This window comes from Saccharomycopsis crataegensis (assembly GCF_037102585.1).
Source record: "Saccharomycopsis crataegensis DNA, jcf7180000000075, whole genome shotgun sequence".
NCBI lineage: Eukaryota > Fungi > Ascomycota > Saccharomycetes > Ascoideales > Saccharomycopsidaceae > Saccharomycopsis > Saccharomycopsis crataegensis.
In genome coordinates, this window is record NW_027043822.1 from 89,030 (window position 1) to 113,277 (window position 24,248).

Sequence of the window (24,248 nt, forward strand, 5' to 3'; positions counted from 1 at the left end):
AAGAAAATAACATTAAAAAAAAAAAAAAAAATTAAAAAAAAAAAAATTTTCAGATGCAGAGGGGTGTATGGGGTGGGAGACACGGTAGGGTGAAAAAGCATCATCGGTGCATAAAAATTTCATAAGCAGAAATCAATACTATTATAAACTCCATTTGATGAAAACAAACAAGTCGCAACGATACTGGATCGATCATGGCTAATTCTCAGTATGTGTGGCAATTATATACATGCAATAGTGAGCCAGACACGAGGATAAAGAAGTGAACACTAACACCTGAATTTCTAGATACGAAGTGGTGAAACAGTTTGAAAGAGAAAACTATCTCCTACAGGATACCCACATCGTTATCAGGGTAGATGGCAGGGGATTCCATCGATTCACCAAAAATTATGATTTCAGCAAACCTAATGATGAAAGAGCTTTGAAACTCATGAATAAGGCCGCCCATTGTGTTATGGAAAGTATCCCGGACACCGTGTTGGCGTATGGTGATTCCGATGAATATTCTTTTCTCCTAAGGAAGGATACCGACCTATTTGAAAGAAGAGAGGCAAAGTTGGTTTCGACTTTTGTTAGCTCCTTCACAAGCTACTATATTTTCTATTGGAATGACTATTTTGTTGACAAGAAATTGAATTTGGATGATGGATTGCCAACATTTGATGGTAGAGCAGTTCTTTACCCAAACATCAAGAGAATACGACAATACTTTAGCTGGAGACAAGTAGACTGTCATATCAATAATTTGTATAATACAACCTTTTGGACATTAGTGATTAAAGGGGGGTTAACTCCGCAGGATGCTGAAAACAAGTTGATGGGGACATTTGCTAAAGACAAGAATGAAATACTATTTTCGGAATTCGGAATAAATTATAATAATGAGCCGGAGATATTCAAAAAGGGGACAGTAATTGTTAGAGAATCAAATGAAGTTGAGAATGTATCAGATGCGCTAAATAGAACGTCCTTAGAAGAACAGAATACTGGTGCGGTTGATGCTCCGTTGAGTCTTAGACAAAAGGAGAGGAGAGCTAAAAAAAGAAGAAAGATGAAAATCCAGGAGCATCATGCTGATATAATTGGGGATACTTTCTGGCACGAGAGATCATATTTATTTGAATGAGGATTTTTTTTTTCTTTTTTAGTGAATAGTTTATACATTATCAAATCGATGGGCTTAGAATCGGAAGTAGTTGCAAAAATTCCAAAACCTCGCGAGATTAACTCAGTTCTTATTCCACACTAATCATCTTTATTTTTTCCTTATATGGTTTGAAGTAGTTTGTATGTATAGCTTTATGGTTTTCCAGTGAGGCTTGTTACATTAGCCAATTTCAATTATTCAACATGGTCAGTTATGTACAAGAAAAATTGGAATCAGATATTGATTATTGTATACTTAGGCATTAAATATTCCTACACTTTTTTCTTCCTTCTTCTCGTGAAGAGATCATTACTTCTTGAGGAGATCATCAACCTCTTGAGAACACCAACACATAGTATAATTCCTTGATTGCCGCAAAAGAAGTTTTCAAAAAATTAGAATCTTATACTTTAAATTTTTCAACTCAAAGTGGAAACTAAGTTCTTTCTACACTATCGCTAATTAACTGCTGATCTTTACAGATCAGCCCATCTTCATCCGATTTTTGTATTCCGAGAGTTGAAAAAAAAAATTACCAAGGCGAGCAGGGGAATCGAGAATTAGTCTTGTGGAAATCCATCAACGTCATCGCAGATCTCAATACTAGTTAATTAATCGATTCGCTTCTTGCACCTCGTACAGTTGCCGATACTCAAAATAATATGATTAAGCCTCGAGGACTAATTAAGCTGTGATTTTGTGTTTTTCGCTACAGATATTCTTAATTGATTGACAGTCGTCCACCAGTTGTAGCAAAAATAAAAAAAAAAAAAAAAAAAAAATCCCCACCTCCAAGGATATAACAAAAAAAAAGTAGTTTACATTGTTTTAAGAATAATCCTATTCTATCCCTTTTTGTTCCTATACAAGAATAATCACTATCCATTTTTATTATTCTTTTTCATATATTGCCCTCACTTTTTGGGTTCCTGACTTTTGTATAGAAGAAGTCAACCCCGAAAATTGGCAGGGCTGGCATCTTTTAGGTGCAGCATCTGGCGGCATCGTTCCTTAAAGTAATGGGGTCAGTTGTCCCCGATGCAACTATGAATGAATGATCTAATGACGTGAGTTCCGAACCTTTATTCATAGATTTTCCTTCCATAATTGGCTGGTATATCCTCAGTGGCAGGCTTGGTGTGTATGGAAAAAATCCCATCCCATGACGTTGAAATCTCTTGAGGTGCACCTCGACCATCCATGTGCATTCAGCCTGACCATGATGCATCGAATCCTTGTTTTAGTTTATAGTCATAAGGTTTGCATCATATATTATTTCTATAGATGAAGTCAATTATCTTATTGTTCTTGACCTTGTTTTTATAACTACCTTCTACCAGTGAGATTTTTTTGCTTTTTTTTCTTGATGAAGATGTTCTTATAAATATGATGGGGTCCCTGTCACTTGCGAAATGGACTATGCTTCTTTTGGGATGTCTCCAAATCTACTACATTCATTCATTCTTATTTCCCATATAATATATCTAACATGACTATTCAACAAATCACTTTGTTGTTCATACTCTCCTTTTCATGCTTTATAACCCAGGCATCTGCAGTATTCGATGCTACCGGTAACTCCAACCTCGTTATGTATTGGGGTCAGGCTTCAGCTGGTAGTCAAGAAAGACTTGGATACTACTGTGAAGAGGGCAAAGCTGATATGATCGTTCTCTCTTTTATGACGGCATTCCCTGGAACTAATGATATTCCTTCTTTGAATTTTGCTAGTGCTTGTGTTGGCACAGAGTACGACAATGGTTTATTACATTGTTCAGAAATTGCTGAGGATATTAAAACCTGCCAAAGTAGCGGTGTTAAGATTCTTTTGTCCTTGGGTGGTGCTTCGGGGGCTTATGGCTTTACCACCGGCAGTGAAGCAACTGAGTTTGCCGATAGTTTGTGGAATTTGTTTCTTGAAGGAGATAGCGATACCAAACCATTTGATGATGCCATCATTGATGGTTTTGACCTTGATATCGAAGACAACAATTCTGAAGGCTATACTGCGCTTGTGACTGAATTGAGAAGCAAGTTTTCTAAGGGTACTAAAGATTATTATATTTCTGCAGCTCCACAATGTCCAAACCCAGATGAGTCTTTAAACAACGTCATGACAAGTGCCGAAATTGACTTTGCTTTCATTCAATTCTACAACAATTATTGTCAACTTGGCGGTTCTTATTTCAACTATGACACTTGGGAGGAATGGGCCAAAAGCAGTGCTTACAATAAGGATATAAAATTGTATCTTGGTGTTCCTGGTTCTTACTCCGCTGCAAGTTCTGGTTATACTGATATTAGCACCTTGAAATCTGCTATCGAATCTGTTTCATGCTCATCAAACTTTGGTGGTGTTAGTGTATGGGATGCCAGTCAAGCAGATGCCAATGAAGTTAGTGGCGGTACTTGGGCGGCTTATGTGAGAGATGTTCTTGACAATGATATCTGTGCATCTGGTGTAAATAGTTCGATCCCTCTGACTTCTTCTTCTTCTGCTTCTGCCTCTTTTTCGACTACCTTAAGCACTATAATGTTTAGCTCCTCTGCCTCATCTCTGTTTGTCACTACCATCACCCCAACTGTCATTAGCTCTTCTGTCATTACCACTACTATTGAACCAATCTCTTCCAGTGCTAAATTACTTTCAACTACAACTGTTAACCCTGCTGCTTACTCATCTTTGAACGCCCCTGATTCTCTCTCCACCTCTTATTCTACTTATTACTCCACATCCACCTCTTACTCTACCTTTACCTCTACATTCACTTCTACCTCCGTCTCTACTACCTATGTTGCTTATTCACCATCCTCGAATGCCTCTATCCCTACTCCAACTTCCATGGCTTTTGATGTTGCAGTTTTTGCAAATTCAACTGCCTCTAAATCCACAGCTAACATCACCTCTTACTCAACCTCTTATTCTACACATTACTCTACTCTCACCTCTTACTCTACCTCTACCTCTACCTTTATCTCTACCTCTATCTCCACTACCTATATTGCTTCTTCCACTGAAGTGGACACCGAAACTTCTTCATCTTCAAGTTCTCCTGCTTCTAGCACCACAACCTCCTCTACCTCGTCTTCCACAGCTTCTTCTACTATTAACTCCTCTACATCGTCTTCCACTGCTTCAGCTGAAGCTCGAGACTGTTCAAGTCTTTCTGGATTGGAAAGAGCGAAATGTATGAATGCATTATATAAATTGGATTCATATTATCTTCGTGATGCCCAAGAGTGCACTGATGGTGCTATTATTTGCCGTGCTAGTGGAGAGCTTGCCATTTGTGATAACGGTACCTACGTTTCCATTGAATGTCCTTCCGGAACCACCTGTTATGCTTCCAATGATGGTGATTACGTGATAGTTACTTGTAACTTCTCTTCTTACAAATCTGCCTTCTTGTACTGATTGTGTTTTCTTGACTGATTTATTTCTCTTTTTCATTTCTCACTCAAATACTCTTCTTTAACCCATTCTATTTCATTCCCATTTAATATTTAATTACGGTTTCTTGATACATACGACAAATATAGGATAAAAATCAAAAAAAAAAAAAAAAAAAAAAATTATAAATTCTCTTGCTAAATATTTGTGCTCACTTGTATGCAACTGCGAGCACTGCAAAACTTGAGAAATGCGCTGAATTCATGTACAGAAAATTCTTCAAACTTTAAATCAAATTCTTTTGAGAGAGAAAAGCACCACAAAAATAAAATTAAATTACAGTAAATTTAAAAAGGCGAGAACATTAACTTTTTAAGATACATCATATATCACAGATCTGCTGTGAAGCAGTATATCATGTTGCCCTCTTTCTTAAGAGTATCAAAGAAAGATGCGTAATCTTACGTAAGCAGATGAGGTTGCGCGCCCCGACGCTTCGATTAATCATCATTTGCTCGAATCTTTCATTCATGTTTTGAAACAATTCGAGGTTTATTTTACCCACAAGACAAGAAGATCTTGGAGCATCAGCTATTCCAGTTTTATTTTATTTATTGACTATGTCCTCTGCTCTCGCCAACTTGGCCACCAATTCAAGCACCTTCAGTTGCAACACATGTGGTATTAGGTTCATTACCTCCGAATCACAAAAATCACATATGAAGTCAGAATGGCATCGTTACAACTTGAAAAGACGTGTTGCTGATTTGCCAACGATATCATCGGAGACTTTTGTAGAGAAAGTGAAACAGAATCAAATTGATGTCAATACGTATACCATCAACCGGTCATCAAATGAGGATGAGTATGGGTTTGTCGTTCGTGAAAGAAAGAAAAATGGTGGCAAGAGACAAATAACTAAAAAGGATTTGAAGAAAATGTCAAGAGGAAGACAAATGTTTACAGGTGCTGCTGTAGGTCATTCAATAAGCGGTAACGCTTTAGGAAACCGTAGCTCAAGTCCTAATGCATCAGAATATTCCTATATGTCGTTGGGTGATTCAGTTCATTCATCCCAAGCGACAGAAACTATATCCATTGCTGATACTTTATCTCTTGGCACTGGGCTGCTAAATAGTCCAATACTCCATCCTGTTGAAAGTATAGATGATTCTACGCTTGACACAGAGGAAGAAGTTGACCAAGATGACTATGGTGATGATGATGATGATGAAGAAGAAGACTATGATATTCTTGCAGTGAATGGATGTCTATACTGCAATTCACAAAACTCGAACTTTGAAGAACTTTTAGAGCACATGCTTCAAAAGCACGGATTATTTATTCCTGATAAGAACTACCTTGTGGACGCCGAAGGATTGGTCAGTTTCCTTTGGGAGATTCTTTCTGATTACAATGAATGTTTGAGTTGTGGCTTCTTTGGGAAGAATTTGGAGAGTATTCAAGATCATTGTATTTCTAAAGCACATTGCCGAATGCCGTATGAAACCAATGAGGAAAGGGCATTATTTTCTCCTTTTTTCAAATATCCGGTTTCACTGACGAATAATTCCGAGGCTGTACAAAATGATGAATGTAAGTTAGATCCTACTGGGGTTGAGTTGGCTTTACCCTCTGGGTTTAAGGTTGGTCATAGATCAATGATGAGATATTATAGACAAGATTTGAAATTGGATCAACCTAGAATGCAAAGTCAAACAACAGTGATGCTGGCTGATAGAAGATTGCAAAACGTTAATATGGGTGGGCTATCGAAGCCTGTATATGACAAAGAGTTTAAGAAGATGTTGACTACTACACATAGACAAAGAAATATTTCTGAGAGGAGAATGTATAATAAGAATTCCCAGATTAACCAATTCGGTCATTTCAGAGATCCAAATAGAACATGAAAAGAATGGTGCCTTTTCTTTTCTTTTCTTTTCCGATGCTCTGATGATGTGATTTTATGGATTTTTGGTTCTAAAGTGCTTTTTGAGGCGGATATTTGGTGTTCTTGGAAGTTTATTATTGTTTTTCACTCAAAGTTTCCCTCCGATGATTCCTTGTTTGTTCTCGAGTATCAAGATTTTTGTGGCCCTGAAAAAAAGTGACTGATTGCAAAGTATAATGGTCTAGCATTCATGGTGTATTTGATTCTCATTTTCATACTTTTGATATTTTGAGCATTTTATCACAAATTAACTTTTGTTATTGCGGATATTTGATATCTTCAAGTTTTCAAAACTACACTAATGATAATAATCTTAAATTTCAGTTATCTCAATTAGAAACTATACCTTCCAGATAGCATTGTTTGGCCATTTTTTATTCTGTACCATTAGATCGAAGAATATGTATTTTATTTTATTTTTATTTTTTTTGTATCGGAAAAATGTAGTCCAAACATTCAACCTTGGGCTTTCTAATCGCAGTCTGTATTTATAATTACAGATTTTGATTACTTTGAATTTATTTTCAGTTCACTTCCTTTATTGGAGACTGATCTTTGTCAAACAGTGGGACCAGAAGTGAATGACCGACGGCATACGGCGGTGCTTGACACGATAAACCAGCAAGAAAAACAAGGGCGTGAAAATAATAGAGTATAAAAAGCCAATGCGTCGCCCCTCCCCCACAGTTATCCTTAAGCATCTCCAATTAACCCACTTTTAATTCTTTCTTATCTTTTTTTTTGTGATTTGGCTTTGTTTCAATCTTATCTTGTTCTGTTTTTTCTTGCTCTTTTCTTTTTACACTTTCTTTTGAAAGAGGAAACCTCATTGAACTTGCCTACATTATTTATCTGTCAAAAATTGTGTCAAAATACAACCTTGAAGTCCAATTAACCGAACTGTCAATAACGAACTAAAAAATAACATTTTTCCAAAATGGCTGATTACTTACTTACCATTGCCTCCGTTAGAGCCAAATCAACTCCAATTTTTCAATTGGCCCTTGAGGATGATCTTACAAATTTTGACTCTCACTTTGATGATGCCTCAAAGCTCGACAGTTGTCTTGACTTTATTGTTTCTTTGATCAATCGTGATTTTGGTAAAGATTACAATTCAATCCCTCCACATGGCCGTTGGCAACACTTGGAAGCTGGAGGCGTATCAAGGGTTACAAAACTTGTTACCAAGTGGCATAAAAATAGGGTTGATCAATTGGAAATTACTAGAAGATTGATAGATTTGTTTGTGGTGTCAGTATTTTTGGATGCTGGAGCTGGGGATATTTGGAAATTTACTGAAGTTAATGAGGATGGGACCTCCACTAGTTACGGACGTAGTGAAGGGCTTGCCGTGGCATCTTATTATATGTTTGCTGGTGGTGGAATGGCAAACGATGACGTTAGTGATGTTGTTAATGCGAAGAAATTGTTCAGTATTACTGTGGAACAAATGAAATCGTGGCTACAAATTGATTCCGCTAACACAATGACAGGTTTTGAAGGACGTGTGGAATTATTAAGAAGTTTAAGTCAATCCCTTTGGAGGAATGGTGAAATTTTTGGAGGTGAGGGAGATTCCGATAATAATAGACCAGGGAACATTGTTGATTACTTAATCAAGAAATGTGGTGGCACAACAATTGACATGACTGATCTTTGGGATGCTCTCATGACAGGATTCAACAGCATTTGGAAATCACGCCTTGTAATTGAAGGCAAGTCGTTGGGTGATGCATGGTATTGTCAAAGTGCTGCCAAAGTATCCAGCAAGAAGCTTGGAATTAAATTGGAGGATTTAAAAGAAACTGATAAAATTGTCCCATTCCATAAATTGACTCAATGGTTGACATACTCATTACTCATACCATTAAAGAAATATGGTAATTTTTCTGTGAGAAATGAAGAATTGTTAACAGGTTTACCAGAATATCGTAATGGGGGCTTACTTATTGATTTTGGATTATTAAGCATTAAACCAGAGGCTTTAACTCGCGGTATGTCCTTGGGCAAAGAAATTCCGTTTTACAAACCTGATGATGATTTAATTGTTGAGTGGAGAAGCTGTACTGTGGGCTTTCTTGATTATATTTTGCCATTAGTGAATGAGAAGTTGGGAATAAAGGGATCCTCAGAAGAGCTTGTGTTACCCCAGCTTATTGAGGCTGGCAGTTGGAAAGCTGGAAGGGAGATTGCTGCAAAGAAAAGACCATCGACCAAGGGCCCTCCAATCGGTCTCGATAGTGACGGAACAGTGTTCTAGATGCTATATTGCAGAGCTATTCTATATAAAACAGCAATAATTTTGGATAATTGAATGCTGCCCAAGGATTGCTTACTTATCCAGTTAACAGAATAAATGTACGCCAAGCGTCACTAAATTGTGACTAAACAACAGCTATTTGCTTCTGAAACAGAAAAATCAAAGCAATTAACCCGCACAAGGATATAAAGGCGCGAGTGACAGCTGTTTTTAATAGAAACGGCTCTTAACTGGCAGTGTATCTGCAAATTGGGATACTATCTAGTGCAACGCCACTAGTGGAGGATCCAATAAATATATGGTTGGTCAAAATAGTATAATTCTTCGTAAACAGTATTATATACAAATCAAGTGGTTTTTGGGAAAACATTCCATGCACAGTGGCTCTGGCCAATAGATAACGGTCTGACCCAATACTGCGGAGATCTACTTCGGGTACACGCTATCAGGAGGAGGGGAGGTTGTAACAAGAGGCGATGGTAATTGTAAAGCTCAGGCAGCTCAGAGATTATTGGTGTTGTTTTTTTTTAGATTGGGTGGGCATGCTGCTTATCAGCACCAGAGCAGTTGATATCGCACCAATGAAAACGCGTCTCTGCCGGTGGACGTGTGTTGATGCAGACTCTGCGCAAATATCAGAGTGCATTGCATTGCATGTAAAACCCCCTATTTGTTGTAGTGCGATACCCCCTATTCTCCGAGCCCTTGCCTTTTCCACCGCTATATATATATATGTGAAGGGAGACCCTTATCTTCTTCGTTTTTGGGGTTCTTCTTCTTGTTCCTCACATTGGTGCTTAGATCCAATTGAAAATACAAATATAATAAAATAAAAATGTCTGAGCCAACTTATACTGGGCTTACCGATAGTGGTACCGGAGGTGACGATATGTTGTACGACCTTAACCAACCTTTCGACAAGGGTGACATGGCCTGGGTGGCCACTGCCGGTTGTTTGGTGTTCATCATGATTGTTCCAGGTGTCGGTTTGTTGTACTCTGGTGTTGCCAGAAAGAAGCACGCTCTTTCTCTTATCTGGGCTTCTGTCATGGCCTGTTGTCTTATTGTTTTCCAATGGTTCTTCTGGGGTTGGTCTTTGACATTTTCTCACGATGTTAAGTCCGGGATGATTGGTAGTCTTGAATTCTTTGGTATGATGAACACTTTGGGTGCTCCATCAGCTGGTGCTTCTACTTTGCCAGATATTTTGTTTTGTTTCTACCAAATGATGTTTGCTATGATTACTGGTGCCCTTATGTTGGGCGGTGCTTGTGAAAGAGCTCGTTTGGGTCCAATGATGGTTTTCCTCTTCTTGTGGATGACCCTTGTTTATAACTTTGTTGCCTGTTGGACTTGGAACGCCGAAGGTTGGTTGGCCAAGTTGGGTGCTCTTGACTTTGCCGGTGGTGGTCCAGTCCATCAATCTTCTGGTATTTCTGCTTTGGCTTATGCTTTGATTTTGGGTAAGCGTAATGACCCAACTGTCACCCACTTGCCAAAGTACAAACCTCACTCTGTCACCAACATTGTCTTGGGTACTATTTTCCTCTGGTTTGGTTGGTTAGGTTTCAACGGTGGTTCTGGTGGTTCTTCCTCTATTAGAGCTTGGTACGCCTGTATGAACACCATGTTGGCTGCCGCCTGTGGTGGTCTTGCCTGGTTGTTTGTCGATTACTTTAGAGAAGGTCGCCGTTGGACCACTGCTGGTATGTGTATGGGTGTTATTGCCGGTTTGGTTGGTATCACTCCAGCTGCTGGTTTTGTCCCAATCTACTTTGCCGTCCCAATCGGTGTTATTTGTGCCATTGCATGTAACTACGCCGTCGACATCAAGGAATACTTGAAAATCGATGATGGTATGGATGTGTTCTCATTGCATGCTGTTGGTGGTTTCGTCGGTTCTTGTTTGACCGGTTTGTTTGCTGCTGACTACGTTGCTGCTTCTGATGGGTCCGTTGCTAATGGTGGCTCCCCAATCGATGGGGGTTGGCTTAACCATCACTACAAGCAATTGGGCTACCAATTGGCCGCTTGTACTTCCATCTTGTTATGGTCTTTCTGCATGACTTCCATCATCTTGTTGGTCATGGACAAGATTCCATTCTTGAAGTTGAGATTGAGTGAAGATGAAGAAGAATTGGGAACTGATGCTGCTCAAATTGGTGAATTCATTTACGAAGATGACCAAATCTACATTCCAGAGCCAGTCAGATCCATCAAGTCCAGAGCTTCTCAACCTCCACCAGTCGAAGATGAAACAGCTTCTGAGCCAGTTGAAGAAAAACCAGCTCAAGTTTGATCTCTTAATTTTTTTCTCTATATTCTAATTTCTCTTATTTTCATAAATTATGTACATTTTTCTATTAACTCCGCTTTCTTTTTCTTTTTTTTAGTTTTAGTTGATTCTCTATCATTTAGTTCAAACAGATTCCTTAATTATTAATTAAACATTTCTATCAAAATTTTATCTCTAGATATAGTTTAGCCGATAGATACTTATCTATTAGTATTAAGGAATGCATTATGTCAACCTTAAAGAATACTAAACTACTTTTTTGGGGTGAATTGTAAATTTGTGGATAAAATGAAACCACGCTAAAAAAAGAACGTCACTTTTTGGAATATTCCAGGCATGTTAGAGTATGTGACGTTGATTAGACACGTCTCCAAACTTCTGGGTTCTTTTAGTGTCACCCCCCCCCCCCCATTAGATGGCCCAAAAAGGGTAAATAGATATCCTTTTTTTTTTGATACACTCACCCTTTTGAATCTTGTAAAATATAAGAAAAGAAAAAAAAAAGAAAAGAGAAACCGATAACGGATGTCAATCTTTTGATAAAGAATGTACACGGCACCATGCGCAGAACTTATCTTTATTCTTTGATTTCTGCTTATCAAAAAACGTTAGTCTGGTGATCTTCCTATTCTTCCTATCTGATGTGTTTGAACACAAGGCTCCCTTTCTAATCTGAAACTGCGATGATTCGAGTGCCTTCCAAAATTTCTCAAATTGATAAAGTTCAATGAGTGCTTCTTATGAAATTGGCTTTCGGAGGACCGTTTTGATACTGGTTTAATAATTTTGGGAGTTCATATTGTACATTGACACTTTATGGAAAGTAAGCTTATAAACATTAACATAATAATACTGTAGTTATGTGTAAAGCCTGGACTTCCACTTCCTTCTTAGTTTTGCTGCATAAAATATAAGACTATGTAAAATTCCTCTAGCAGTTTTAAAAGGAAGCCCAGAGTTTTATAGATGATAGTAGACATTCATCTTTATGGACTAACTTTAATTATTTGGTTATATCTTACGTGAATAGTCCTTACACCTCTCTTTAATTTAATTCAACTGCACGTCACCTTCACCTCTTTTAAACTCCTTATTTTCTCAACATGCAGTACTTTATGATTCATAAAGTTGGCCTGCATAAAGCATTCTTTGACGTTTTTATTGATCTGTGTTGGCACCACCATACTTGTGGTAGGTTGGTTCGCTTAGTAATCGACGGATTACTAAGATATTGCTCACTCACTCATTGACGAATGACTTGATGATACACTGTAACTGCTAACTGATTTTAAAAGTGTTATCTAAAATGTAAATCTCTATCAATGGTAATTACCTTGAGTCTGAATATGATACTCTTATTTATAGAATATTCCCTTATCGGGATATCAAAGGATTTAACTGTCTAAGTTAAAACATCTCATTATACAACAGTCTGGAGTTGCCCTGTATAGCAGGTGGCTTCAAAAATCTGCTTGTTTTTTTGATAATTTATAGTATTATGGGCGCATTTTTTCCCTTGGTGTGGTTTCATGCGAAAGTGAATGTGTCAACAGTCTAAACTTTCTTTAACAATCACCAAATATTTGAAAATAGGCCCTTTTTAAGGGTGATAACACATCTTTTCAGATATAAAACTTCTGCTTCCCTTTCGTGCTGATAATTGATGAATGGCTTAATTTTCGGTCATATGCTTCACTGACGAGTGATGCCTTGAAAATCACGAAAGAGTACTGTATTGCCAGATAATGTGTGTGTCCTTTTTTTAGATACTCGAGCAAATGGACACCGGTTTACTACTATAGGACCCAGTAATCGTACATTCGACCACATACAGTAGAAAATGATAGAGTACAACTGATTACTCCTGCTTGAGCTTCAATAAACGGATATTCAGCTCAAACATTAGCTAATAATGCCTGATCTACCTATTTACACCCCCTGGATCATCACTTCTGGTGACAAACAAAACGGTGCCACCGAATTGCACAGATTCTTTTTGGAAACGGTAACCAATCACAACCCGTACTTCCTTTTATACAAGCCTGCAAAGGAAGTAAGTTTGCATTCAAGTTACTTTAGCAAATGATGAATGAAATTCTTAAACTGTATACTGATTTCTCATCAGATTAGTGATACAAACTCCCTGATTGTTACCAAAAGTACGGATCAGATTTTTTTTTTTTTTGTTCAGTGAAATTGACCCGTAAGAACATACACTCTGGGATATCCCATGTTAGAGAAATTGAGATTTCATTATTGAGTGTTACAAAATGATTAGTAGTGTCAAGTGGTTTTGAAAACTGCTGATTGAATATAGGATATCTGGCAAAAATGAATGCTTCTATCATTAATAAGTAATTGTTAATAGATACACCCGAGAAGATACTAGGTTACAGTTACACCAAATAGGAATTTAAGCCCAATAATCCATAATCAGGATTTGGAATTTTAACATTCTGATGCTTAAATTAGCTAGACATTATAATAGTTGTTAGTTATTATCTTCCTAGTTTACTTTGTAGGATGGTATTATTTGGGGAGTACCACAAATATGCAAACCCTTTCTTGAGCAAGTTGGTTTCTTGCAAATGAAAGTATTGAGTACAATACTATTTTATATCATGAATATCACTAATAATTAAATGAAAATTTCAATATAAAATGAATGGCCACTGCAAATGCAGCTCTGCATCTAACTTTTCACTGAATGAATTGCACTCTTGAATAGCACATGATTGGGCCTGACATGCAGAAATTCTTTCAAAATCGCTAGATACCGAAGCTTTTCTCAGATCTTCTCTTTTTACCCACTTAGGTTTTTTTCTTTTCCTCTTTCCACATTCATCCGCTTACACAATTAGCCACCATTTTAGAGAGTATTTTTATTACTTAGCTGCAAGTTTTCAAAGAGAAAAAGCAGTAAAAATAAAATAAATCACCCACATGTTTACTTTTTGGTGTTGTGATTTAAAATGGATGGAAACATTCAATACCACAAGACCTACTTGAAAACCTCAGTATTACAAATTGTTCAAAATAGATTGGACATCTAAACTATAGTTCTGGCAAAATTGTGCTGGGAACGTGAGTGATTTACAGTCATAACAATATCATCCCTTGTCAAAAACTTACACCTAGATTATCATACAAATTTCAGATTCTTGATTCCTGATAGTATAGACCTAAGCCAATACCTAGAGCAATCAATCCACCAAAATAAATTAAAACACAATATATAGTTTAAGACTATTTGAAATTAACCTTCTATTTTTCCAGATACATAATGAGTTTTTGTTCATAATGCTATTATAGTAATTTAATGGTTTCTGAGAAATAACGTCGGTTAAATTTAAGCAGCAACAGTGACTTCGACATCCACACCTGGTTCAATGGTGATTTGGGTGATCTTTCTAACAATGTTAGCTGGGGCGTGCAAGTCAATGACACGCTTGTGGATTCTCAATTCGTAGTGATCCCAAGTCTTAGAACCTTCACCATTTGGAGTCTTTCTGGTGTTGATGGTAAGGACCTTAGTTGGCAATCTAACTGGACCCTTCTTGACCAAGTTGTGTCTGGTAGCGTTCAAGATGATGTTGTTGGAAACCTTTTCCAATTGCTTGACTTTGGTGGAAACCAAAGTGATTCTGATCTTGAGGACAGCTTCTTGTTCTTGGACTTTCTTTTCAGTAGACATTTTGGGATATGCTATATGAATCTTCTTGAATACAATGTAACCGAACAGGGCTGAAATTTGCAGTTTTTAATATTTTTCAATTTATTTTTCTGATTATGATTTTCTCGGCGTAGGGAGGCCGCATTTTTGTCACGGGACAAACATATGATATACACGTGGTAATGAAACACGCCCTAACGGCAGTAATTTCCGGTGAGAGCGAAAAAAAGAGCCCTATAAGGCGGATGCCGGGAGCGGGTGAGAACCGGTAACCGAGAAATGGGGGTGAATGTGCTACATTATCATCGTTTGACATAAACCATCAACAAGGTTACATTATAGGAAAGATCATACTTTTCATCTTAAACTCCCAGGAAGGTCATTTATTTCAAAGAGAGGTAAGTACCAGCTCAACCAAGCACACACAAAAACGTATGATTAAGTGCTAAAGCCCAATGGAGAGTAAACTGTTATCATTGACACATGAATCCTTGATTTTGATTTTGATTTGATACTGATATTGATATTGATATTATTGAATATATTCTTTTTTCCTTTTGTTTTCCATTTTTCCGAGAAATGATGATCAATTATACATCAGAAGGTGCAAATCATGACGATTATTGTTGATACTCCTGTTTATGGTGCTCCTTTTTGAATTTTTGAAGCAAAAACGAACAACTCTTCTCCCGGTCCGATCACTTCCTTTTATTATGGAGCTTTTTTTTTTTTTTTTTTTTTTTTTTAAACCCTTTTCCAACAGCCTTTTTTTTGAATCATGATATAAACACTACTGATGATCCCAGTATATTGGATAATATTGTCACGCTAATGGTCAAAACCAATCGAAATTTTGGTTTACCATAAATCATGCCCATTTTCGAAAAAAATTATTATGCTTTGTGCAAACAAAAGCTCATCAAACTCCTAGGAATCAACACCGATACTAAGATTTATAAAGCTTGGAGCTGGCTCTTCAATTTTGTTCTTTCTCAATGGTTTTATGTGTTTCTTGCAGCCCTTATTGCCATTGCTGCCAAATTCCCGAACTTTGCTCGTCATGGAGGAACCATTAGGGCCGAATACACCATTGGTTACGCCGCGATCGCGTTGATCTTCTTTCAAAACGGGTTATCGATGAGAACCCTGGTGTTTTTGTCGCATTTATATGATTGGCGAGCCCATATTGTCGCTCTTGTGATGCAGTTTCTAGTCACCAACGCCATTGTCTACGGAATCTGTTGTGGTGTAAAAGCGGCCAATAACCCTAATATCGATGAATGGTTACTTGTCGGGGTGATCGTCACAAGCACTTGCTCAACCACCATTGCCTCCAATGTGGTCATGACAAGAAAGGCGAAAGGATCTGCCGAAAAGACAATTTCCTGTGTATTTCTTGCCAACCTCGTAGGGGCATTCATTTCTCCGTTGTTGGTGCAAATGTACTTAAGTGGGTCAACCTGGTCTTTTGGTAACCCTAAGAATGGGACTTCATTCTCCGAGGTGTATAGACGGGTTATGAAACAATTAGGTCTTGCAGTGTTTGTGCCGTTATTTGTTGGACAGTGTGTGATCAATATTAATCCGGATAAGGTCATGGCTATCAATGCCAAATATAAACTCAACAAAGTCGGTAGCATCTGTTTGTTACTCAATTTGTTCCAATCTTTCAGTACCGCATTCTATCAAAAGGCATTCACTTCGGTACCAGGGGTGTCAGTGGTGTTTGTTTTTTTCTTAAATACTGGGCTTTACTTGTTTTTCACGTTGCTCACTGCTGTAATTTGCAGAAACCCCCTCATCAAAAAGTTGTTTATCGATACCCAAGACTCAGTGAAACCTGGGTCGATAAAATACTATCTAACCAAGTTCTTGGCCCCATTTTATTTCCTGCCAGAAGATACGGTTGCCCTTATATTTGTTTGCCCTGCGAAAAGCGCGGCCCTCGGGATCTCTTTGGTGACGTCGCAATATGGCGATCACTCACAGTATTTGGGAAAAATCTTGGTGGCGTTGGTGCTATACTCGACCCAACAGGTCTTGATTGCTAATTTCATGGTGATTCCTTGTAAAAAATGGATTCTTATTTGCCAAGCTACGCAAGGATCGGAAAACGAAGATGTAAATAATATTGAGAAGAGTTTTTCCAACCAGGAAAGACAGCCCCAGACTGAAAATCCGCTTCAAATAGTGAATGAGGACGTTAGTACCCAAATAGTGAATGAGGACGTTAGTACCCAAATTAGCAATGCCAAGGAAAAGCATCCACTTTGAAGATATTCAACATTATTTAGCAAATAATCTTCACTTTTTATTTTTCATTCTTTCTTCCTCTCAAATATTTGCACAAATATGAAAACTGGTTTATTAGAAATATTTGTATTTTAATTAATTATTCTTAACCGTTATGTAAAAGCCTATATTTACCAGTCAAAAGTTTGTGAATATTACTGTCCCGGAGATTTACTAATCATATGTTACCTCCAATAAATTGATCATATATTGTACAATCGATACGAAAATTAAATAGAATAAAGGGACCTGCAAAACAAAAGCAAAAAAAAGAAGAAAACAGAATAAAACGTAAAAATATGGAGTGAGAAAATGGCAAAGAAACTTTCAAATTCTAATGGTTCAAATCCCAAATTATATTAGGTCCTGATTCTTCGAAATCTTCCTTTTTCACCATATACAAGTCATTACCGATATTATTAAGTGTGGCATGGTGACTACCAGGACCAAAACATAATTTGATATATACCACTGCCCCCAAAATTGTAAGGTCATTATTAATTCCCTTTGGATCGGAGAAATCTTTCCATTCTTGGAAATAATCTGGCTTTTTGATGGTGTTAATTGAGGTTGGGGCCTGCGAGAATGCAAGACCAACGTCAACATTACTCGTAGCGCGAAATTTAGATTCTGGATCGTTATCATTATCCAACGAGGAAACTAGGTGGTGTGAACTAAGGACTTCGAGAACCCTGTCTTTAAACCCGGATATTGAAGTTACTGGCCCATTAAATATTATATTTGACCAAAGTTCTTCGCGACGCTCGACATCTGGGTATCGAGAAATACAAAAATCAATGTAGAAATCAAGAGAATCAATGAGTTCTTCGGCTCCCAAAAATCGTTGCTTACCCACATTATGCTCAACCCCGTCAGAATCAATGAATGTGTTGAACTCAAGTTCAGAATTTTGCTTTGGCTCCTCTTTTTCATTGGACTTCTTTTTGCTCCGCTTTTCAAGTATTTCTTTTGGTTTAGGAGCGTTGACAACCAGAAGAACATCAAGCTCTTCTTCAAAATCGGTATTTGTTTTACTTTTATTTGCGTCACTAAGGATCTCATAAATATCGGACCGTTTCAAGTCTTCAATCTGCTGTGGGGTCCATCCTGGTAAAAGCTTAGAGAGATGGGAGTTGATGGAGTGTCCTCCAATTGGAACGGATACCGATGCAAAATTGACAGGTAAGTAATCTACAATCGAGGTGATTGTGAGTTTTTCTTCGCCAATATCCACGGCAAGCGCGGTGCTAACACTATTACCCCCATGCGCCAACAACAAGCAAACCGAGTTGGATACAAGAGTAATTGACGTGAGATGGTCCAAGTTTTCGTAAAAGTAGTTTATCGATTTTTGGACCTGAACTTTAGAAAAGCTGTCAGAAAGCGAGCCAGAAGTAATCACCATCAAATGAACAGTGACCAATTCCAAATTCAGGATATCGGGAAACTTGTATTTGACCACAGACTTATAAACTAATTTGACGAAGTAATTGAAGGCGTGATGGTTTGTGATATGGCCATTTTTAATAAACTGAACTTCTGTGGTACCAGTGGAGGCGAAATAGTTTGGTTCACCATTTGGATGGGCGTAGACTTTGGATGGGATGCTGATCACTTTGGAAGGAAGTGATTCATGAAGACCCAGGATCGGGGCAAACTGCACACGGGTTGTGGTTGTCCCGATGTGGATGATACAGTAGTGGTAATCTCTGTGGGGGGCCATTTTTGATTGATCTATCAAAAATAATAAAAACAATAATAATAGTACTGATAAATGGTTGTTTCTGTTATTTTTTCTCACCAATTTTCGCCGGTCCTCCCCCACCATCGCTGCTAACACTCCAGGCCTTAAAAAAAAAAAATACAAAAAAAAAAACAACGCGTCGTCTAAAAAACAAACAACCAAAAAGTGGCTGGAAGCAGTTTTTCTTTCTTCTTCTCGATATATTGATACTAATCACCAATACCGGGTACCCTATAGAACAGTATAGTTTAACACCAGCCATGGTCAGAGTATCAGGTTCAAGGCAATCGCTCGAAAGAGCAAGAAAAAGATCTAAAGTGTCGAAACCAAGAGTCAAACAGGAGGACCGTGACAGCGATAACCATTCTGACTCTGGGATCCGTCGTCATCACCCAGCAGACCCTGTTCAAGGAAGTCAGAAGAAGCGTCGATATCGTCCTGGCACTTTGGCGTTGAGAGAAATCCGCAAGTACCAAAAGAGCACGGACTTGTTGCTCCGTAAACTCCCTTTCTCACGATTGGTTAGAGAAATCGCTACTGATTATATGGGCGATAAGGACGCCATTCGTTGGCAAAGTGTTGCTCTCCAGGCGCTTCAAGAAGCCGCAGAAGCTTTCCTCGTGAACTTGTTTGAAGACACCAACTTGTGTGCCATCCACGCTAAAAGAGTAACTATCATGCAAAAGGACATTCAATTGGCTAGAAGAATCCGTGGCCAGTTTTAATGAGATCTTTGGCTGGAATTGTATCAGCCCCTGCTTTTCTTTTGACAGTGAAGTGTCTATATATGGGTGCGTGGGGGTGTTTTCTTCGCCTTATTTTTTTTTTTTGTAACATTTGTTAATCTATTGGCCTTTTGGGGGAGTTTGGTTAGATTTGATTTTTTTTTCACTCTCTTTTTCCTAAATTATTATTATTATCATTATTACTATTATACTTTTTTTTTACCATTATTCTTTTTTTTTTTTGTTTTTTTACATAGTGTGCTATTCTTTTCTATTTTTGTATTAGATTTTACTTATTCTTTTTTTTTTTTTATGGATCACCAAACATTATGAAACAAACCAAACAAAAGACATCAACTACTTTAAATACTTGTAGATAAAGAAATAGCAGAAAAACAAGATAAATGCACCACCTGCGAATAGGAACCTGTCCTGATAAACTCGACGTTCCACTTTGTGGATCGTCTCTTGGGAAACTCCCAAAGTTGTTAGACTTGAAGTGAGTTTCTTTTCAAATTTCATAAGATACTGATTCTGAATTACAATATCATCGAAACTGCGCTGTCCCATTTCAAGAATTTCGTCTAACTGGGCACTGGAGCGGCCCAAAGATTCACGCTCTTTGTAGAGACCATCTTGATAATTCATTCTAGGCTGCTGCTGCTGCTGTTGTTGCTGTTGTCCCAATGCCGAAGAGTATGGATTGTCGGTTGACGTTGTGGTTCCGCCCAAGCCGTGGGTATTATTATGTCTTCCGCGATTCAAAAGTTCACTTCGACTATTTTCATATTGCACTTCTTCTTTACGCCTCTTGATCGATTCAAAACGAGTCTTGAGTTCTAAATGCTCGCTTCGGAACTTCTCTAGTCTTTTTTTGTACTTCGCCTGCGAGTCGTCGTTGGTCTCTTTTAATATTAGATCTGCTAATTCATCGATGGTTCGTTGAAGCCCATTAAGCGACACCGATACTTGGCCCTGTGCTGACAATGGTGCATCGGACGATGATTCTAACTGCGTGAGGTCTTTTCTAATACTCTGTATTTGCTTGATTCCGTGGCCGAATAACGAGTTCTGAAATAAAAAAGGAAGAAATAAGTTAGCTGCTATCCCGTAGTACAAACTGTAAACCAAACCGCACTCACCATTTTTCTCCCTAACACATTTGATGGTAAATTATTATTATTGTTCACAACGTGGCACCCACAGAGATCAATTTTTTTTTATGATTTTTCTTCGTATAGGAAGAAAAATTGCTGCTTTATGCAAGAGTAAGTGTAGTTCTGCAGGTGTGTCATGATCGCAACCAACCCACCCACAACATGAACCAAGCAATTATCAACAATCCCCGTCATTTCATCGTTCATTGCTACCATATCTACACCGTACCAATGAAACTCTCCAAGAAGTCTAGACAGTCCCATCTCGCTGGAATTGCTCTATATGAGCAAAAGCACAGGGACAATGCACTCACCAACAACCAGCAAACCACCACCACCACCACCACCACCACCGCCAGTGCTGCGGCAGCGGCAGCGGCAGTAGCAGCAGTAGTTCAGATCTCATCACCAAACAAGATTTCTGGAACCCCCAACCTGAGCAAAACCTCCCCAAAGAAAAAAATTGGCATTAATCAGCCAGATACTGGGCATCATAATGTTTCCAACACCTCTCAAATATCCAAACCTTTCACGTCGGGTAGATCTTTCGAAACCCCTGTCAAAAACCACCATCACCTTCATCATCATCGTTTGTTGCCACAATTAGTGAAAGACAATAAAAATCTCAGTTTCCAAAGCATTGATATCCATCACTTGCACGATCCTATTAATATGGACTCGCGCACCTCAACTCCAGTAGTCAAACCGCTCAATACCACTACTCGGCTGCCATCTTTGACCACAGTCGATGATGATGATGCCTATCCTGTTACATTCCTGTCATCGCCAAGTAAGAAACTTCTCCCAAACCCTGAGATATCCAGAAAAAATTCCCCTAACAAGTCGTTGGTGCTGCAGAAAAGTTCCAGCCATCTGTATCGTGCTCTTTTATCTTCATCAAGCCCAACCAATAAACAACATCATTGCGACGACACCACATTGGCAGAAAGCAGTGCTGCTGCTGCTTCGAAAGAAGCAGCGCTAGATTTGAACTTCCTTAATAAAAATGAACAAGCTCTTGCTATTGGGAGCGCCAATGCTGCCCTTAAAGAAGAACCAGAGCCAAAGTCATTAAAGCTTCCCAAAAAATTGGAGAAACTGAAGCGGAATACCCCAACGGATACCACCGATGTGAACCATCCTAAACCATCACCAGTATCAAGTCAATACACTTTGGCAAAATATACGAAGAAAAACAATTCGCCCACAGTATCACCAGGCAATGATGATTCCGTGAAGTCATTGAAAGCTGCTAAGCTTGCGGCGTTTAGGTCTGCCACCAGAGGTCATAAAAGTAACAACAGTGTGAAGGAAACACAAGCTGAACCAGATATGGTAGACTTGGGGTCTGGTCTCACTATGGATTGGAAAACGATAAATGTTATTGCCCAAAAGAGAGTGAACCCAACCCTTGCAACCATGGATGCAGAAATCAAGAAAAAAAAGGACGAGAAAGAGGCTAGCATAAAGGACAAGGCAAAGGAAACCAATAAGCATAAGATGGTCGCAGGGACTGAAAAGATACTGCAAGAGCCAAAAAGGGAATCGACAGAACTGGAAGACAAAAAGGAGAAAGAAATTGGGCCGGATAAGAGTACCAATGGAAGATTGGGATTCCTCAAGAGAAGAATACATCATATAAAGAAAGAAAAAAACAAGGAAATCGAGAGTAAAAAGGGTGAGAAGAAGAAGAACGTTGAGATAGAGGAGGAAAAGGAGAAGGATAAAGAGGGAGAAAATCAGGAGAATGAAAAGAAAGAAACCCAGGAAGAGATAGAGGAGAAGGATGAGAAGGGGGACAAAGAAATCCCAAATGTTTCAAAAGATATTGAAAATGTTGGAAAGACGGGTATACTCCGTGATAGTAGCTCTGATGCCAATACCTCTGAGATTGCAGACTCTCCCAATTTGATCGCAGATCCACAAGTTGTTTCAAAGATTTCAGAAACAGGCAATCCCCAACATCAGATAACGTCAAATGGTGAAAGTCCTGAAGAAGAATCTTCTGAAATCCAATGGTTACCAAAATTTTCGAACCAGTTGGATAATGATACCGTTGCGGCTGTCAAGAGTTTGCCTTTAACACCGCTGGATGAGAAATCAGGAATTTTTTTTGACTTTTCTTCTGGAGCCGAAAAAGAAGTGCAAAATGATCAAAAATTGGCTAATAGGGAAGATTTGAGTAATAGTGAAGATTTTAACAATAAGCAAGAATCCAGTAATAATAAGAAATTGAATAATCATGATGATGCAGAAGAAGCACCAAGTGCCTCTCACAATGGGACAATTGAAGTACCGGAAATCAAGAAACTCCCAAATACGGCTGCTCCCTTATATAATTCGAGTCTTGATCCTGGAGAACCTGTGATGCCTACTAGCGGAACAGATACTACTAAACACAAAACTTCCAATTCCCCGGGTCTGAATTCCTCGATATTGTCTGATGGAGACCCACGAGCTCCAATAAACTCAGTTTCTCAAATAGAACCCCCAGAATTGGAAGATAAATACAATTCTCTGTATAGCCATAAAGACTATGATTTGAAAGCCCTTGTCGATCAGAATCATATGCTCATTCACCATCTTGAGAACTATTCAATTAATAATGACAAGTCTGGTCTGAAAAAGCCTCACAAGTCCTTAATAAGCTTACAAGAGGAGCTCATCCGTACAGAGCATCAAGTATTAGATAATGAGGTCAGAGAGCTTGGCGAAGACCATTTCACTGAAAGCCCTGAAAGTCCACTGAAAGAATTGAAGGACAGACACCGAAATTTAGCACAGCGCCGTAAATCCTTAGTTGAAGATGGTAAAGTACTTGAAGGTGCCCGGACAGCTATTATTGGTGGATCCCCTCACAAAAATTGTCCAAATCAAGAGAGTGACGATGCAATAGTAACTGAACCAGCAGCAGCTCGTTCGGTGTTTAATGGAATTAATGAGAAAAGTACCGGTGAAGAGAAACCAGTAAATACCACCCATGAAACTGAGAAACAAGAAGAAAAAAGAGAAAATGGAAACAAGGGTATATCAAGAAACCCATCCAATGAATCAATTCTTACAGAATCAAAGATTGCCCAAGGAAGATATGATCCCTCCAATTCAGAAATAAATCCGTCCATCCAGACCCTAAGAAGCAATGAAGGGGTTATTGGGCAAAAGATCACAAATAACTCTGGTGGTGCCTCGGGACTTTCAGAGAACAAGAATAGAAGAAGCTCTTTGTTGAACAAATTTGGCAAATATGTTGCCAGAAAACATGAAAAGAGTAAAAAGGTAGTTGCATAGTTGTTTATATGATACACTTATTTCTACCCTTACATTTCTATATTATTGTTCACATTCAATTTTTTTTTTTTTCGTTTTGTAAATTACGACAGACCAGAGACCATTTTTCTCAACAGTTATTCCATTATTAATTATAATATGCTACTTCGTTTGAACGATACTTTATTACGTTGTAAAGAATTCTAAATATCGTGATGCCTGCGGCATGTTGGAGAAGAAAAAAAAATCTTTCTCACAAAAGCAAGAAAAAAAAAAAAAAAGCCATCAAAAAATACATTGGATGGAAATTTCATTACATTACTACATGTGCATACA

General features: G+C 38.2%; 11 protein-coding genes across 11 annotated transcripts; 8 read left to right on the forward strand and 3 right to left on the reverse strand. All coding sequences in view use genetic code 12, as the record gives it.

The window, feature by feature from the left end:
• Positions 1 to 194: 194 nt before the first annotated feature.
• THG1 (tRNA guanylyltransferase) lies at positions 195 to 1,129 on the forward strand (the record flags this gene model as incomplete). Its single annotated transcript, XM_064995816.1, has 2 exons — positions 195 to 208; positions 289 to 1,129. The coding sequence occupies 2 exons, from the start codon at positions 195 to 197 to the stop codon at positions 1,127 to 1,129; spliced, it is 855 nt and encodes a 284-aa protein (XP_064851888.1).
• Positions 1,130 to 2,639: 1,510 nt separating this feature from the next.
• Positions 2,640 to 4,565, forward strand: CTS1 (chitinase; the record flags this gene model as incomplete). Its single annotated transcript, XM_064995817.1, has 1 exon — positions 2,640 to 4,565. One exon carries the CDS (start codon positions 2,640 to 2,642, stop codon positions 4,563 to 4,565), a length of 1,926 nt encoding a protein of 641 aa, XP_064851889.1.
• A 427-nt stretch (positions 4,566 to 4,992) lies between these two features.
• On the forward strand, positions 4,993 to 6,454 carry DASC09_022150 (Reh1 protein; the record flags this gene model as incomplete). Its single annotated transcript, XM_064995818.1, has 2 exons — positions 4,993 to 5,006; positions 5,092 to 6,454. The coding sequence occupies 2 exons, from the start codon at positions 4,993 to 4,995 to the stop codon at positions 6,452 to 6,454; spliced, it is 1,377 nt and encodes a 458-aa protein (XP_064851890.1).
• A 978-nt stretch (positions 6,455 to 7,432) lies between these two features.
• On the forward strand, positions 7,433 to 8,758 carry DASC09_022160 (URC4/urg3 family protein; the record flags this gene model as incomplete). Its single annotated transcript, XM_064995819.1, has 1 exon — positions 7,433 to 8,758. The coding sequence occupies one exon, from the start codon at positions 7,433 to 7,435 to the stop codon at positions 8,756 to 8,758; it is 1,326 nt and encodes a 441-aa protein (XP_064851891.1).
• Positions 8,759 to 9,593: 835 nt separating this feature from the next.
• Positions 9,594 to 11,057, forward strand: MEP2 (ammonium permease MEP2; the record flags this gene model as incomplete). Its single annotated transcript, XM_064995820.1, has 1 exon — positions 9,594 to 11,057. One exon carries the CDS (start codon positions 9,594 to 9,596, stop codon positions 11,055 to 11,057), a length of 1,464 nt encoding a protein of 487 aa, XP_064851892.1.
• A 3,346-nt stretch (positions 11,058 to 14,403) lies between these two features.
• Positions 14,404 to 14,748, reverse strand: RPS20 (40S ribosomal protein uS10 RPS20; the record flags this gene model as incomplete). The annotated part of the gene is made up of 1 exon (XM_064995821.1): positions 14,404 to 14,748. One exon carries the CDS (start codon positions 14,746 to 14,748, stop codon positions 14,404 to 14,406), a length of 345 nt encoding a protein of 114 aa, XP_064851893.1.
• Positions 14,749 to 15,597: 849 nt separating this feature from the next.
• RCH1 (Rch1p) lies at positions 15,598 to 17,001 on the forward strand (the record flags this gene model as incomplete). Its single annotated transcript, XM_064995822.1, has 1 exon — positions 15,598 to 17,001. One exon carries the CDS (start codon positions 15,598 to 15,600, stop codon positions 16,999 to 17,001), a length of 1,404 nt encoding a protein of 467 aa, XP_064851894.1.
• A 352-nt stretch (positions 17,002 to 17,353) lies between these two features.
• On the reverse strand, positions 17,354 to 18,742 carry ARP9 (Arp9p; the record flags this gene model as incomplete). Its single annotated transcript, XM_064995823.1, has 1 exon — positions 17,354 to 18,742. One exon carries the CDS (start codon positions 18,740 to 18,742, stop codon positions 17,354 to 17,356), a length of 1,389 nt encoding a protein of 462 aa, XP_064851895.1.
• A 281-nt stretch (positions 18,743 to 19,023) lies between these two features.
• On the forward strand, positions 19,024 to 19,488 carry DASC09_022210 (histone H3 family protein; the record flags this gene model as incomplete). The annotated part of the gene is made up of 1 exon (XM_064995824.1): positions 19,024 to 19,488. The coding sequence occupies one exon, from the start codon at positions 19,024 to 19,026 to the stop codon at positions 19,486 to 19,488; it is 465 nt and encodes a 154-aa protein (XP_064851896.1).
• Positions 19,489 to 19,845: 357 nt separating this feature from the next.
• On the reverse strand, positions 19,846 to 20,633 carry BOS1 (Bos1p; the record flags this gene model as incomplete). The annotated part of the gene is made up of 2 exons (XM_064995825.1): positions 19,846 to 20,559; positions 20,631 to 20,633. 2 exons carry the CDS (start codon positions 20,631 to 20,633, stop codon positions 19,846 to 19,848), a joined length of 717 nt encoding a protein of 238 aa, XP_064851897.1.
• Positions 20,634 to 20,876: 243 nt separating this feature from the next.
• Positions 20,877 to 23,933, forward strand: DASC09_022230 (uncharacterized protein; the record flags this gene model as incomplete). The annotated part of the gene is made up of 1 exon (XM_064995826.1): positions 20,877 to 23,933. One exon carries the CDS (start codon positions 20,877 to 20,879, stop codon positions 23,931 to 23,933), a length of 3,057 nt encoding a protein of 1,018 aa, XP_064851898.1.
• Between the last annotated feature and the right edge of the window lie 315 nt (positions 23,934 to 24,248).